This window comes from Lonchura striata, chromosome 7, assembly GCF_050655825.1.
Source record: "Lonchura striata isolate lonStrDom1 chromosome 7, ASM5065582v1, whole genome shotgun sequence".
Classification (NCBI taxonomy): Eukaryota; Metazoa; Chordata; class Aves; order Passeriformes; family Estrildidae; genus Lonchura; species Lonchura striata.
In genome coordinates, this window is record NC_140709.1 from 10,400,050 (window position 1) to 10,416,229 (window position 16,180).

Genomic DNA, 16,180 nt, shown 5'->3' on the forward strand with positions numbered 1-16,180 from the left:
TTGACATGGCAAGGCAAGAGATTACGCTGAGATAATCAAAAGTGGATGTGAAGAAAAAAAAAAGTAGAAGAAAAAGGTTTTGAATCAGAATCACAGAATCATTCAGCTTGTAAGGACCCCCTGAGTTCATCTGAATGGTCTGGTACAGCTCAAATGGAAGTTAAAACTTCAAGCAGAAATTTGTGGCTAAAGCTGTGCTGGCTGTTTGCAACGTAAGTATATTATTTTTAATTCTCTTAGATATTATAACTTTCTTATCTATAAATTTTCTCCTAAAACAATAAGAGTTACAGGATTTAAACTTGGTGGGACCAATTTCATTGACATTTGACCTCAATACTCTTACTGCTAGTACTAGTTCCAAAACCTAACTCATGGGTAATTTGAACAAATGCTCTAATTAGATACAATTCTGTTCAGGTATTTTATTTACTGTCCCTCTAGTGCTTAATTTCTTTTCATAACTTAGAATGAAAATGAGTATTTGAGATATTAATCTTTTGTTAGTTTGTTTTTCCCCTAAACTCATCACATTCTAGATCTACAATTAAACTAGTGAAAGTTGTCTATGTGATTTTAAAGATCAATTTGATGTCACAGTAGATTTTATATTAAGTAGAGCAACAAATAAATAGTGTTTTAGGTAAAAATGCCTATTTTTCACATTACTAATAAAACATTACTCTTGTCAGTAAGATTGCCTGAAAAGACGAGTTATGACAAAGATTCTAGGAAATACCATGGAAATACTATGAAATTCTATTATTCCTTAACTCAAGACGTCCTGGATTTATCGCATGGAAATGCCAATCTCTTTTAGGGCCAGCGCAGAGCATTTTCATGTGAACGTGCCGCCATCTCGTGGAAGTGAAGCCTCTGGCACCAGTCCTGCGGCAGCACAGTGTCACCTGCTGCCAGCACCTGTCTGAGCACTCTGGGCGTGGCACCTTCATCAGCTCAGAGAGCCCACAACAGCTCGACTCTTACTGATGTCTCCTACAAGGCATAACTCAACAGCCTCATGATCTCGTCCTGGTATCAACTTATCAGGATGAAGAGCATTTAATGAGTTTTATATAAGATCCTTCACTTAAATGTGGGCAACAGCCCAAAGCCAAGTTATTTTTCCCCCTCTATATTTATATAATATAAAGAAGAAATCCATAATTTATAGACACATTAAATCCAAAGACATCAGAAAATAAAAATGTGGTGGCAGGCTCTGTGAACCACTGAGACCAGAGGTCTCCCATGCAGCAAGTCCTGCTGTAGCTTTCACTATGCATAATTGAAATTGGAATGAGACATTGAAAATCTAGTGTAGATAATTTTGAAGTCTCTTTTACAATTGCACCTCAGTTCTAGGGTCCATAATATACCAAACTTAACCTCCTCGTTATAGCTCTACCTATCCAAGTGAAACATTATCTATTAAACTTCTGCTTCCTCTAATCATATTTTACTGTAGTCAAGACATCCCTTAAGCCTGACTTTTATAAAGAAAAAAATCAGTTTCTGTAGGTTTCTTTCTTAACTACATATTCATTGCTATTCACCTGCTCTTTTCTGTTGGCTCTATGTAGATTGAAGGATAGGTGGATAAACAAAAGTCTGTTAATTTGCTTTCTGTTAGCCAAGATGTAGCTTTATTCACTAATTCTACAGGGACTTGGAAAACTACCAAAATAATCTCAAACAATAATGACTGGTATTCCTACTTGTCTTGGTATTCCCCTACTTGTCTTATAAAAAGTTCCTTATTTTGTGAAATACTTCCTTGTTAAGACCACACAACTTTTTTGAAAGCTCAGAGGAAAGTTTAATATTAGTTTGTGCTGATGCTCAATCATGCTTAGGTTAGTATTTAATTACATCAATAGAACTTTTTAGTAGTGGTAGCAAAAGACTTTCAGACTTACACTGAGTGTGAACTTGTGAACTTGCCTTGGTTTTCCTAGATAGGTACTGGAAAAGACCCCTTTTCTGATGAAACTTTGATTGATTGATTGATTGATTGATTAGTGTCTTCTCTCATATTTATTAGCTTCATTTTCTTCACTTTCTCTCCTTCCTGCAACAAAGGAGCATTGTTTTACTTTATCTGAGAATTGCTCCCTCAAAGACCTCTGCTCCTCAAAAGCTTGTGTTGTGTGTGTATTTGTTCATCATTATTAAGCACATCAGTCTTGTACAGAGTTTTTTGTAAGACCCTGGGGTTTCAACTCACTCTGTAAATAATTTAGGGTAAGAACAAGCTTTTTGTTATTTTCAGTGATGCTTCATGCAATATGGACAGCACCTCAAGCATTAAGATTACAAATACAACCACATGTATGTTTTAATTATTCATAATTCAGGCAGCTCTTCCTTGGCTAATGATTTGAGTCTTTTCTTCCACATTTACTATGCTTTTATTTATCTCACATTTGCCAGCTTTTTTTTTTTTTCTTCTTATTTCCTAATCAACATTAGCATATTATTTCTACACCAAATAGGCGTGAAACCTGGAAGATTGTCAGTTTTCTTTCACAAAAGCCTCAGCCATATCGAAAACCATGTCCTGGAATTGTTTGAGTAATGTTAGTTATCTATAAAACAGGAGGAAAAGATAAAAATGGTTTCACTAAATGGAATTACTTTTTCTCTCTGAAAGATACCTTGATTATAAATACAAGTAACAATATAATATTATATATGAATGCAGCTCATGACTTTGAAGCATTTGCTGTGTTAGACAAAGAGGATTTTTTTTTTATAAATTCCATTTTACCACAACACCAGACAGATCCAGAAATATTCAGTGATTCCCCACACTGTTTCAGTAAAGAAAGCCAGCGTCAGAAAAAGTATCCATCTTCTGCTGGGTGAGTCTGTGCTCAGCATACACTGCTGCAAACCCTTGCAGTTCTACCATGAGTCTCATAACAGCTTGTCCTTGTTTTTTAAGAGTGACAACTTGGAGCTCTGTAACCATGAGAATTTTAATTATTTATGCAATGTTTAACCCTTGTGGTTGCATTTTTCAAAATGCAATCTTGCCTGTAGTTTCAGAATGGTTCAGGTGGCAAGAATGGGCCCTGATTCTGAATTAATTTTCATTCACATGAAAAAATGAAGTACTGGCTTATCTGTGTGTCTTCAGACCAAAGGATGGGATTGAGGGTGGATTGGGATTTTTACATTACCTGTTTTTAAACACCTTTGAATAATTCTTGCTTATTAAAATACTGCACCCACATCTATCAGCTGAGTAAGAATTAATCCATAAATTTCCAGAAACTACCTTAAAAAGAAAGTATACCAATGGCTCTGGCTCTAATTTGGTAGTTGCCACACATCTTTTTGAGCTTTTTTTATTGTTCTCTTTTATCTTGTTAGTTTGTATTAATTCCTTCAGCTGTTCTATTACAGTGATCTTATAATTATTATTTTTCTAATGAGAAGAATTGAAGAAGTCCCCAAATTCCTGCCAGAAAATCCTTCTCTTTTACTGTTTTGTTTGGGGTTTTTCATGACAGGATGATAAATATATTTACAATATATTTTTAATTCAATTTTGTCATAGTTTCAGTGTAAATGTTAACATAGTAATAACAACACAATTGACACATTGGGAGACCAGAGATGTTGAATATTTATACACGCTTCTGCTATAGTAGCCTTAATAGCATAGTAATGCAACCACATTTTAAGCCTGAGTAAACGTAATTGCTTCCAATTCTGTGTGTTCACAAGGTCTATTTCTTCAGCTAATAAAAGTAAGGAAATGCAGAATACTGATATGCCAGTGATAAACACTGTGTGTGTTTGTGAGTGTGGAGCTTGAGGCACCACCCCTGGTGATCCGTGCACACAGGTGCTCTCTGGGAATGCCACAGAAGGTTTAACAAACTGGGAGCCGGCGTGCAGGACCAAGAACTGGCAGATACAGCTGCACACCACGATCCAGCAGCTCCTTTCCCAGGTCAGCCTGCTTCACCTGTATGCCCCTGTGGCACAGGCAGGCCCAGAAGGGCCAGGCAGGACAAGAGGATACATATTATAATATTGGCTTTTTGCAAATATTAAAACAGATTCTGTATGTGTGGTGTTAAAGTAACTTTGTTTTTGTTGTTAATTGAGCTTAGGCATAGTAGTGAAATAGCTGATAAAAGTATGCTTATGTTAAAATGCCTGCTTGGATGGATAATATCCAATGAACACAGGATGAGGACACCAGCTATAAATATGCCAAATATCAGCACTCACTGTCTGAAGTGTTGGCTGGGGCCAAAACTGAAGGTGCTGTTAAAAAAGGTGCTGTGGTTGTTAAAAGTGCAACCAAGGAATACACATTCTCTAGAAAGGTAGATCCAAGGAGGAGATATGCTAAACAATTCTTGGAACATGTAAACTAATTTGGGTGAAAGTTTACTATGCATTAGGATCTATAAATATGCAACAGGTTGATGTAAGGGAGTAGGTATTTAAAGGGTATCTCCAAAGATAACAATGTGCTCTTGCCTGAGTGCCAAGATGCACCTGGCCATAATAATCTTTATTAAAACTTTTTCACAGGAGAGTGAAGGTGTTTTTTACAAGACATAGACTAGAGCTCGCCAGTGGTGATTCAGGTTGGACAGGAGAAGGCATTTCTTCATTGAAAGGCTTCTTAGACATTGGAACGGGCTACCCAGGGATGTGGTAGAGCAGCGGACCCTGGGGGTGTTCAAGGAAAGGCTGGAGGTGGCACTGAGGGCCAGGGTCTGTCTGACATGGTGGTGTTCGGTCACAGGCTGGACTCCATGAGCAGGGAGATCTCTTCCAACACTTCCGTGGCTCTGTGACAAGTCACCTGCAGGGCTCGGGTTCCCATTTATTTTCTGACCGCACGGAGCCCGCAGCCCCGCCGGGCCGTGCCCTCGGGGGGCGCCGGGGCCGGGCCGGGCCGGGCCGTGCCCTCGATGGGCGCCGGGGCAGGGCCGTGCCGGGCCGTGCCCTCGGGGGGCGCGGAGCCGGGGCAGGGCCGTGCCGGGCCGTGCCTTCGGGGAGCGCCGGGGCCGGGCCGGGCCGGGCCGTGCCCTCGGGGGGCGCCGGCCCCGCCCCGGCGCTCCCCGCCCCTCACGGCCGGCTAAGCCCCGCCCTTTCCCCCTCTCGCTTCCCATTGGTCCGCTCCTTGCCCGCTCTCCGCCAATCCCCGGCCGCGCTGCCCAGCTCCCCTCCTTCCCCTTCCCGCGCCCGCGGCTGTCGGCGCGCCGCGAGGCGGGGTCGTTAGCCCCGCCCCTCGCGGACGGACCGGGTGGTGATTGGCCGGCGCGGGCGGGGCCGGGGCGGCGCGGGCGGGGCCGGGGCGGCGCGGGCGGGGCCGGGGCGGCGCGGGCGGGGCCGGGGCGGCGCGGGCGGGGCCGGGCCATGGCCGCGGCGGGCGCTGCGCGGCCCCGCAAGGTGCGTGAGGGCGGGGGGGACGGGCCGGGCGCGGTTCTCGATCGGGGCCTCCTCGCCAGAGCCCGGGGGTGGGGAGGGCGTGGGGGGCTGTCGAGGGGTCCCCCCGCCGTCCGCGGAACGACTCCTGCGCGTGGTCGGGCCTTTCGAGGCCGAGCCCGGCTTGCACCGCAGCCACCTGACAGTAGTCCTGGGGCGCTGCGTGCGGTTCCAGGCCTGACTCTGCCCGAGAGCTCCAGAGTGGCTCCAGCGGGAGACAGCGCCGATCAGTGGGGTCTGGAGCATCTCCCTGCAGAGGAGAGGCTGAAGGGGCTGTGTCTGTTCAGCCTGGAGAGGAGATGACTGGGAGCGGATCTTACCCTTGTGTATGAATGGCTAAAGGGGGGTGTGGGCGGATGGAGCCGGCTCTGCTCGGTGGGGCCGAGCAATCGGACACGAAGCAGTGGGCAGAAACCGATGCACAGGGAGTTCCGCGTGAACACGAGGAGGATCAGGTTGTCCAGAGAGGATGTGAGATGCTCAGGAGCAGGTCAGCATGCAGAGCTGTGCCATGTGCTCTGGGATGGCCCTGCTTGAGCTGCTCTGTCCCTGCCAGCCTCACCCATGCTGTGATTCTGTGATTGTGTTCCTGTGCTGTGTGCTCTGGCCAAAGATGATTCTTAAAGTCCCTGTAGTTCAGGTCTGTATTTCTCAAGCATGGTTTCCATTTGAAACACATTTGTACATCAGCTCTTGGAGAGTCCTTAAGTGAGTGGCTGTGTCTGTAGAATACTGTGGAAATTTAACAAAGCATCCTTCTGTCAAGGCATATTTTGTGAAATGAAACCCACAAGTCTCAGGCTCTACTGGCAGCAGTTGCACCCTTGGCTTGAGAGCTGTAGCTCCCTTGAACTGTTCCACCCTGGCAAAAGTTCTTGGGATTGGTGGGCAATAGTAGTCTTCAAGTGTTGTGAAAATACTTTAAGAAAATCAAGGTGTTCTTCTGTAATCAACAGGCTCTATCTTCTGGAAGGCTGTCAGGAGCAACTAAACTAACAAATGGAAGAAATCAGTAAGACCTTATTATTACTGTTTTAAATTGAGTGTGTATGTGAGCATTTGGGAGCCTTAGACTTGTCATAGCTCATTTGAACAAAAAATCTTTGTGTGTATATATAAAACATTTTAAACTGAAAGGTTCTAAGCAGCTTGGGCAGACAGGCACAAACTGAAGAGAAATTTTGCATATAAAAATACAGATTTGACTCTTCATGTTTTATTTATAAAAAGACCAAATTTATATAATTACTATCTGTAGAGAAGACTGAGTGGAGACTGAATTCTACTTTGACAGAATTGTTATTATCTGCTTAACATGTTTGTTGCAGCCTTGAAAAGTTTTCAGAAATAGAAAGTTATTTTGTTTCATGATGAAATTAATTTTCTTTTGCTTGCTATTATCAAATGAAAGTAAGTGGTTTTTTACTTTGTTTCCCATTAAGGAGGTGGTATAAACAGTGAATTTGACTTTTTCAGGTTTGGCTTAAGGAAAGGATGTCATTCTGATGTAAAAGTCTATTCCACTGCATCTGCCAATCAGGTAATTAAATGGCTCTTTATCACAGTCATCCCTGTTATCTAAAGAGAAGGGAAATTGGAATACCTTGAGTAACAGAAGAAAGCCAGATTAATTTAGATCCTAATTAATTTGCATCTGAACCTGAAATTGCTCCTGCAAGGCAAGCAAAAGTGTCTGTACTGGATCTTGCAGATAGGAGCAAATGGGCTTTGTGAGCAGTGAGTTTGGTTCTGACAGGTCTCCTCAAGGCACAGGATAGATTTTACAAACACAAATAAGCTGCCTATGGACATGGGCTGGCTTTCACAGAAGACCAGCTGCCCTTGTTAGGTTTTTGTGCTGGAAAGAATGAGTAGCACAGTCAGTGCTGCAGTACTGTTTTTATGTAGTCCTGAGCCAGTTGTCTCCAAAATACAAGTAGGCTGTATTGTTTAAATGTACATGGAAATAAGAATTAAGCAAATGGACACTGGTGCAACAGCACAACTTAGTTATTTTGCAGAATCTGTGTGTTTGCAAACTTCCATGTAATTGCAAAGTAGTGCATGGGAAATGATATTTTGTTTTTGTTACGAGTTGTTCTTTGTCAGGTGGCAGATCAGAGTATGCTCACCTCTAAAACAGCATCTTGGTTTACTGAAAGAAAACAGTGCTACTCATTTACTCACTGCAGTGCTCTTTGTGCAGGTTGATGCTATTCAAAATGGACTTGACCATTGTGCAGCTTTACTGAAGAATATCTTACAAAAGGAAGCTACAGGTTGTACCTATTGAAAACACAAGTTACATTTTTAGTTTTTTAATACTCTCTTGATTTGTTTTGCTGACCACATTTTCTTTCAATTAATACTAGGAAGAGAGACTGTCCCTAAACAACCTGGGAAAACAACTACCTTTAAATTTACTTCCAAGCCTTTGCTAACCAAAGGGAATACTTCCAAGAAGAAAGGGTTGAAAAGAATCATTACTCCTGCCCCTGTCCAGAAAGAAATTGGTAAGTGGGCTTTCTTAGGCTTGATTTATTTCTTCTGTGCAAGCAACCTTGAAAGGCTCCTCAACTTAGTGAGATTCATCAAGGCTTCACATAATTGTTGCCATTTGTTACAGGTTGATCCTGGGTTGATTCCACAGAAAGATTATGGTTACTAAATCTTCCACAGAAAGATAAGTTTACTAAACTTAAATGTACTAAACAATTACTGAAATTCACAAGTGTTTAAACTTCAGGTACAAGGAAGAAAGTTGAGTGTGTTTACAAATATCAACTTCATCAGGTTTATCGGGTAGGAAGTGTGGAGAATAATACCCTTTCCCTGTTTCTCTTGGACAGGGAAGCATTGCAGTCCCTGGTTTCGGTTTAGGATCCACAGCTAGAAACTGGCCTGAAGTTCAGTGTCCAGGCATGCTTTTCTCAAAAAAGGATTTGTGGAAACGGGGAAGTGTGGCTAGAAATGACAAGACCTCAAATGGTTTAGTGGCTAAAGCACTGAATGGAATGCTGTTAGCTGACTTGCTCTCAGGGGAAATATTTAATTTATTATAATTTCTGCCTCTATGCATCCTGTTTCTTCTGCGCAGTTTCTAATCCAGTAGGTGAGATTAGATTATTCCTGCCTATAGACAGGTGTGTAGCAGAATGCCCACTGGGAATTGTAGGAAGTGAGCATGTAGCTGATATCTTCCCAGCACTGTAAAATTTCAGAGTTTTAATTATACCTAAGCAGAGATTTCAGGAATTGTTTTAGAACTGGCCTTCTGTAGGATTAAGTCTCTATGCATCCTTCAAGGACAGCTGCCTGTCCAACTCGTTTAGGTTGCTCTATCTGGAAGGAAAAAATGGATGGATTCATTTGCTGGTGAATCAAAATCTGACTGGCTTCCTGGGCCATAGGATCTTTGTTTCTGTTTCCAAGGGAGCCTTCCAGAATCTGCCAGACAATACAGTGGGTTTGTGTAGACCAGGAAGATGGGCACCTTCAACTGGAATTTTTTGTTCTTTCTTTTTCTACAGTGCCAGTATCGAATAGAAAAGTTGCCTCATCTACCACACCTTCTACTGAGAAGGAACTTTCCAGTGCAGCACAGAACCAGATGGTTCAACCAATTCATGTGCCTTGCAGTGCTCCAGGGTCATATCAGAAACTGTATGAGCATGTGCAAACTCAGATGTCTTTGATAACTGGCCAATCCCCACAGAAGAGTCATGAAATTTCTACTGTAACTCCTTCTCCTACCCCAAACCAGGGTTAGTGGACCTGTTAATGTAGAGTTGACTATTTAACTGCATGAGTTTTGCCCACATTGCCCTGATTTATAAATGTTGTTTTATTTTAGGATGTCAAAATGTTACAGCTTTGAATTATCAGTTACCTACCTCTACATCAGCACCATCCCTGCAGCATTCAGCTAACCCCTTATCCACGCAGTCAGTAAGTAAAAGTTTGTTTCTCACTATCAATAAACATTGAATTAGCACTGCCTACTTATTTATACATTTCCTTGGGTAAGTTTTCCTAATAATTTTCCTTTTAAAAAATTGTGTATTTCAAACAGTAGTGATGCACAGAAAAAAACATTGCTATTCAAAACACATTTTATGTAGACACCAAAAAATGAAATAAGAGGCATTTCAGCTGGCTGCTTGCTTCTGTCTGGGGAATTCTGTAAAGGACAGCAACATGGAAAGTGCAGGAAATTATTGATTACTGTTAATTGCATTTTCAGTAATGCACACTAGGATCATTAAGCAACTCCTGGTAGAAGAACTCATATCATATGGAGCTGTCCCTGCCAATGATCAAGGCAATTATTTCTTCAGACATGCTGTATTATCTTGGAGCCACATGTTAAAATGCCTGTGTATTTCAGGATATAGAATAGAGGTGGTGGAGAATACCAGCTGTCACCTCAGGAAATGTGGCAAAGGGCTTGAATCTACCTTGAATCTGTAAGACTGTAGATTTACTTTCCATCTGCAGGCAGTCCATGTGTAGCTAGTGGTGAACTTGGCTTTTAAAAAAATCATCTATTTAAGATACTGAAAAATAACAGTGTCCTTTATATTTCTTTTCTTCCTTTTCTGCTTGCTTTCAAGAAACTGCTGAGGGTTTTCATTACAGAACTGCTGTAAAAGAACTGTGCTTTAATAACATTAAAGGTAATCAAAATCAGATTTACATAAGTGCTCCTTATTATACAGGAGTAGTTGTTCTTATAATTAGCAAAGAATGAACAAGTTACATTGAGTCAGACAAGGGTAGCTGTTTGGGGTTTTTCTCCTATAGATTTAAAAATCATGTTTATTTTTTATTTAATTAGAATATCTTTTATGCAGGGTGTTCCTGTAGGCAGTGCCAATGAATGTGTGCCAGAAATGGGAGGACCTGTGGTTTGCCCAGTGGTTTCTGCTGCTCCTGCTGCACAGACACAGTCTGGGGCTGCTCTTCCTGGTGTGATGCCCTGTACAGCACTGGGAGCATCAACCCCTTCAGTGTCTGCATTGGTCCCAACATCTTGTGCCAGAGAGGTGGCCCCAAGCCAAGAGCAGCAGATGAAAGAAGCAGATTTGGTGCGGTGCATACAAGCCCTGTTACAATCCCATGAAATCCTGAATGACAGGACTGAACAGAGGAGCCATCATCACTGTCCAGCAAAACACGATGGCTCATGTGACACAGAGGAGGATACTCCTGAGGAGCACAGTGAGGACATGGTCAGTGAAGAAGATGAACTGGATGTACTTGACATGTCTCCAGTGAAAGATACAAGCTGTAAGACAACTTATGTGAAGAAAGTTCTAAAATCTAGAAAAGAAAGCCCAGAAGAAACAGCCCATAAAGTTAGGACTGTAAAATATCTTATGGGTGAGCTCAGAGCACTGGTAACAGATCAAGGTGAGGACATTTTCATTTTGCAGTAGAGTTATTACATACAAATAACACAAGAGCTTGATTAAAGAAGTCAATAACTTCAGTTTCTGGAAGTTGTATGTGTCAGATATGTGACATCTTACTGTGTTTTTTCACAACTGTAAAGCCTTCAGGATTCACTCTGGATAAGTATTAAATTATTTTTATAATATTTTAATCTTATTATGATAGCAAAGTAAAGATTGTTGCTATTCCATAGACAGAGCTTTTCCCTGAGAAGGGTCCTGGTGTGGGCAAATTGCAATAGCAGTCCCACCTAGGCTGGTTGGAAAGATGGTGGGTTGTGTTTTACTGAGGCTGTAAAGCATAGTTTTCTTATTCAAGCTCAACAATTTAAAATAAATATAGTTAAAGATGAAGTTTTCTTGAGGGGAAAAGCCGCCAGATACTATCAAATAATTTTGCAGATTGCTTAATCACACGTAAAGCTTTAGTTATATTATAGATTTATAGGTTTATGGAGTCTATTTTCCCTCACTTCTTGCAGGTGACTCAGAAATGCTGAGGTTGATGAGTGAAGTAGAAGACTCTGTATCCTTGCTCCCAGCTGTGGTGGGAAGCACAAATATCCAAGCTGAAATAGCTCTGGCTCTGCAGCCTCTGCGCAGTGAGAATGCCCAGCTGCGCAGGTGGGGAGCTCCTCAGTGAGCCTGTGCTTACTGCAGCCACACCTAAAGCACCTCTAACTGCTCTGGTTTAAATTGCCTTTGTTAAGGCTCTTCCCTTCTTGTCTGTGCATTATTTGTGAATTAGAAAGTGTGCTGGTAAGGCCATACACTCTAAAAAACAATAACACATAGCATGACTTTGGTATTTTGGTAGTATCAGTCACCTCATGATAGGGCCTTTGACTGGGTGGGGTGAATGCATCGCTCTGAAAACTGCGCTAACAAGATAGTTAGCTTGCTCTTATTCTTTTTGTAATTTATTTTCAAATGCAAAAGTGTCTCTCATTTCAGGAGGTTCTCACATAACTGAGTAGCATTTACTTCAGAAGAGGGTTACATACCAGGTATTTATCAGACACTTGGAAATATACCAGGTATTTGTTAGATACTTGGAAAGGGTCTTCTGTATTGAAGAAGTACCAGAATGTATGAAAAATATGTTATTAAGACTTCTTTATATTTCTGAAATATTCCCTGACATTTAATTCCCAAAAACAATTTCTCGCCTAACTAATTTAAAGTGAGTCCTTTTGATTGTATTCTAATACTACTGAATCTGTGCTTTTTCACAATTCATGTTTAGGAGACTAAGAATGTTAAACCAGCAACTCAGGGAACAAGAAAGTGGTGAGAAGACATCTGGACAGAGCTGCAACTATGAATGTAAAGTACCAATAATGTTTCTTGATAGGGGCCATATCAGCCATAACAGCCATATTTGTTAAAGATCTGTAGTTTCATATGTCTGTATGTATTGTGGCCTTTAGTAGTAGCTGAACTAAATGGGTTTAGTGCTGGAACTGCATTTGCATGGACTGTTGGGCCTTTTTAGATTCCACATACTGAGATGTGGGATTTGGCTCTTCAGCAGCCAAGCAGGTTATTTTTTCTTACGTGCCTCGGAAAATGAAGATGACTGATTAATAATTCAGAAGAAAGCTTGAGCTTTGTCTTGTTGCAAAAAAAGCAACCCTTCTATCTTAGCCAAAATTCATATTACCAAGCTAATTTAAAAATTTTGGTTTAGAAATTCAAGCTACCACACAAAACACTTAAACTTTTTGTTTTACTTTTGGTAGTGGTTTCTTTGCAGTCCTTGAATATGATGCTCCAGAGTCAATTGAAAGAATCCCAGAAAGGCCTTGATTCACTGCAGTCTAAAAATGAAGAACTACTGAAAATAATAGAAAGTCAGAAAGAAGAAAATAAACACCTTGTAAAAAGTATTCAAGATAAAGAAGAAGAATTGCTAGAAAACAAGCAGCATTATGATATTAATTCCACCAAGCTCAAGATTGGTATGTGTTTTCAATTTGGTTATTCTTTGTTTAGTATTTTAAAAGTTAAAATAAGTAATTATGTAAGTTCTTGTTGGCATTTCAGAAGTGGAAGAGGCATTAGGAACTCTGAAGAGCCTTCAGTTGAAGCTGGAAGCTTCAGAGAAAGAAAACAAGATTTTGGGCATAACATTACGTCAGCGTGATGCAGAAGTTAAGAGACTGAGGGAATTAACCAGGTACTATTGGCTATTTGGCCTCATGGCATTATTTTTCTTTTTTAAAAATCTTTCTTATTCCTTGGGGTTTTAGGGTTTTTTTTTCCATCCTGTGGATTATTGTAGTCTTAGTACCTTGGTGGTGGGAGGTCACATAAGCCAGACCTTCTCTTTGCAGTTCATTTTGTTACAATGCTGCTATAATTTTGTTTTAAAATGGAGTTGTCATAGTCTGTGACTTGAATTCTGTGGTAAAGTAAAATACTATCTGCCATAACTTATGTGAAGTCTTAACTCCTAATAGCAGATCTATTACATCTGTAAGGATCTATTAGCCAGGAAAAACTATTGGTGTGAATTTATTTTAGCTTGTTCTTTTATGCTGAAAATAATGGCAAGCTGGGAGATATAAATATCTTTTTGCAGCTGCATTGTGCTGTGCATGTACAATTGCTTTGGATATGTTATACAGAGGAAACAGAACTGTTCTCTGGTATGTTTTTAGTTGGACTGACTGGAACAGTAGAATATTTTGAATAAGCATTTGAAATTCTTCAGTGGAAGTTTAGATACTTCTATGCTGTGCTGACCACCAGGTGGTAGCAGAATGATGTCACATTACACATGGTGTGTATATGCTAAAGACATAAACATTGAAACGTTAATCTCTTTTGATGGGCAGAGCAGTAAGTTAGAATAATTATTTATTTATTTATTTTAATTTAGATGCAATGGAAAGAATAATTCAGAAAACCTTTCTTAGTGATTTTGGTAACTGCTTCTATCCACTTTGTAGCAGTTTCTTGGCATCAATTTATTTCATCCTACTGCTCAAAGCGGGTACACCAAGAATAATCTGGAGAATTTCATTGGGTTGTGCTATTTTTGTTACTTTTTAGCCACAATGAGCTGAAGAAGAATTCAAAAAACTTGGAATTGGTTCACATTTGTACTGCATTTTATAACAATGTCTAGAAAGTGCATTGCAACTTTACCACAGCCTAATAAATCTAATGGTTTGTTTCTATAGAAAAGCTTCTAACTATTTATTTTTGGTGACTGATTTTGAATCTGTTTGGTTGATTTTACCCTAACAGAACCTTGCAGGGCAGCATGGCCAAGCTTCTGTCTGACCTCACAGGGGACAATGTTAGACCCAAACCTGAAAAAGCTCTCTCAAAATCTCTTTTGGAAGACCACGAAAAGCAGATGCAACCTGAGCTGTTTCCTGGGAGTACTTCAGTAATGACTTACCTTAAAACATTAGAAATGGATCATATTTTGACAGATACAGATCTTCAGTTCTCAAATAAAATTGGAGAAGTAGAGATGCAAAATCTGTCCTATGAAAAGTTTGCTGCTGATGGAAGTAAAATTAACAGTACATTCACAGAAGAACAAACATCAGCTCCCAGAGGACCACCAGCTCCATTGAAGCAAGATGCAGAAACAGGGAGTGATTCTGGAACTTTACTAGATGACCAAACCAAGTTGGATGAGACAATTTATATTCCACTGACTAACAGTGCCTCTAAAAAACAGCAGCCATTCTCTGGAAGAAATGGTGTGCTACCCCAGAGCAGAGGGGCTTGCCAGAGGCTGGATTACAACTGTGAGCTCCCAAGCTCTGTGCAGCAATATGGATGTGAGGACCCAACTCTACTGAATAAATTAAATGCTGGGTACAATGTGAAAAAGACTGTGGAAAACGCGCTTGAAGTTACAGGGGGTAAAGCAAAGCCAGAAGGAGACAAAGGCCAAGTGAGACCAAGAGGCATTCCAAGTGGGGCTGCAAAGGATTTAATGGAGAAACCAGACCAGCCTCAGCCTGGTCCATACCCTTGTGCATCCATGCCATTTCCAGCAGGGGCTTCTCAGAAATCAGGCAGTAAAGCAGCTGATTTTAGTTGCATTTCATTTGATGATTTCTCAGGGAGATCTGACTGGAGCGCATCTTCTTTCTCAACATTTACTTCTCGAGATGAAGAGGACTTTAAAAATAGCTTAGCAGCCTTGGATGCCAACATAGCCAGGTTACAAAGGACTCTGCAAAGTAACATTAGGAAATAATGAGTATGAGAAAGCAAAATAGGCTGCAGCTATTTGGATAAACGAAGTTTTTCTGAAGTATATTAAGTATGGTACTGATATGTATATTTGTATGTCCTAGCTGTCTTAATTATGGATAGAATTTGTTCCTCATTAGGCTGTAGTGCTGTTCCCATTGATGTGTACAACTTGAAATAACTGGCTTTTTATATAAAACAGAAATGGCTTTTTAAATTATTACTTATTTTATACTATTTACTTGCAAAATTAAATGTGCTCGTTTACTTGTGGATTTTTTCCTTCCCCAAAGAACTGTTGTAAGGTGCTGCACATGAGCAAGAGTTCCACAGGTAGAGGCCAGAGAAGAGTAAGTTACAGAGCAGCTCTGCAGAAATGATAGAGTTACAGTTGCTAAGTTAGGATCATGCTATTCCAAAAATAAAGACAGCCATCGATACGGGATTTTTAGTGTATATCCTGTGAAATACATGAAGCAATCCCTTTTCACTAACCACTGCTAAAACTATTTTCTCTTTGGAGCATTGTACTTGGAGGAAGAAGTTGATGAAGTGGAGAGTCCAGACAAGGGCAAGAAAAGGATCATCAAACTTCTGTTGCTTTCTACAGTTCTGTTATAGGGCATGCTTTTACAAATATTTGCTTTTTATCTAAAGTAAAAAGGAATGTAGTACCAGTGGATAAACACAGAATAGAAAGATGCTGAGGAACAGAAGCAGCAGAGCTGACACAAAGGAGACAAATGAGGCTTTAGTTGAAAGCTGGCAAGCCAGTACAGTTAGGAAAGCATCAGAATATACAGCCTGAGGAAGGCATGGAAATTCTGCAGTTGTTGAGGTGTCAAACATCTCTTGGACATTAATACAGAGAGTCTGACTGAATCACCCAAACTGGCTCTCAAAGGAATGGGAGTGAAGCAGGGAATGATTCCAGTCTATTCTCCCTGACAGGCTTTTCCACATCTCAGTTTCGAGAATATGCATAATGTAAGTGTTTAAGTTACAGATAGAGGAAGGTACCATTGCTACCATTCTGTACCTCT

General features: G+C 40.7%; 1 protein-coding gene across 3 annotated transcripts; it reads left to right on the forward strand.

The window, feature by feature from the left end:
- The first annotated feature begins 5,376 nt into the window (after positions 1-5,376).
- On the forward strand, positions 5,377-15,582 carry CCDC14 (coiled-coil domain containing 14). 3 transcript variants are annotated; one of them, XM_021526060.3, is made up of 13 exons: positions 5,377-5,424; positions 6,417-6,472; positions 6,937-7,000; positions 7,667-7,739; positions 7,833-7,973; positions 8,991-9,224; positions 9,314-9,408; positions 10,314-10,872; positions 11,396-11,537; positions 12,160-12,239; positions 12,656-12,874; positions 12,960-13,092; positions 14,169-15,582. In XM_021526060.3, exons 1-13 carry the CDS (start codon positions 5,392-5,394, stop codon positions 15,139-15,141), a joined length of 2,802 nt encoding a protein of 933 aa, XP_021381735.3. In that variant the 5' UTR covers positions 5,377-5,391; the 3' UTR covers positions 15,142-15,582. The 3 variants fall into 3 exon arrangements, with proteins under 3 accessions (XP_021381735.3, XP_077641061.2, XP_085441032.1); XM_085584906.1 differs by lacking the exon at positions 5,377-5,424 and adding an exon at positions 5,815-6,100 and having other exon boundaries at positions 14,169-15,408; XM_077784935.2 differs by lacking the exon at positions 8,991-9,224.
- The last annotated feature ends 598 nt before the right edge of the window (positions 15,583-16,180 follow it).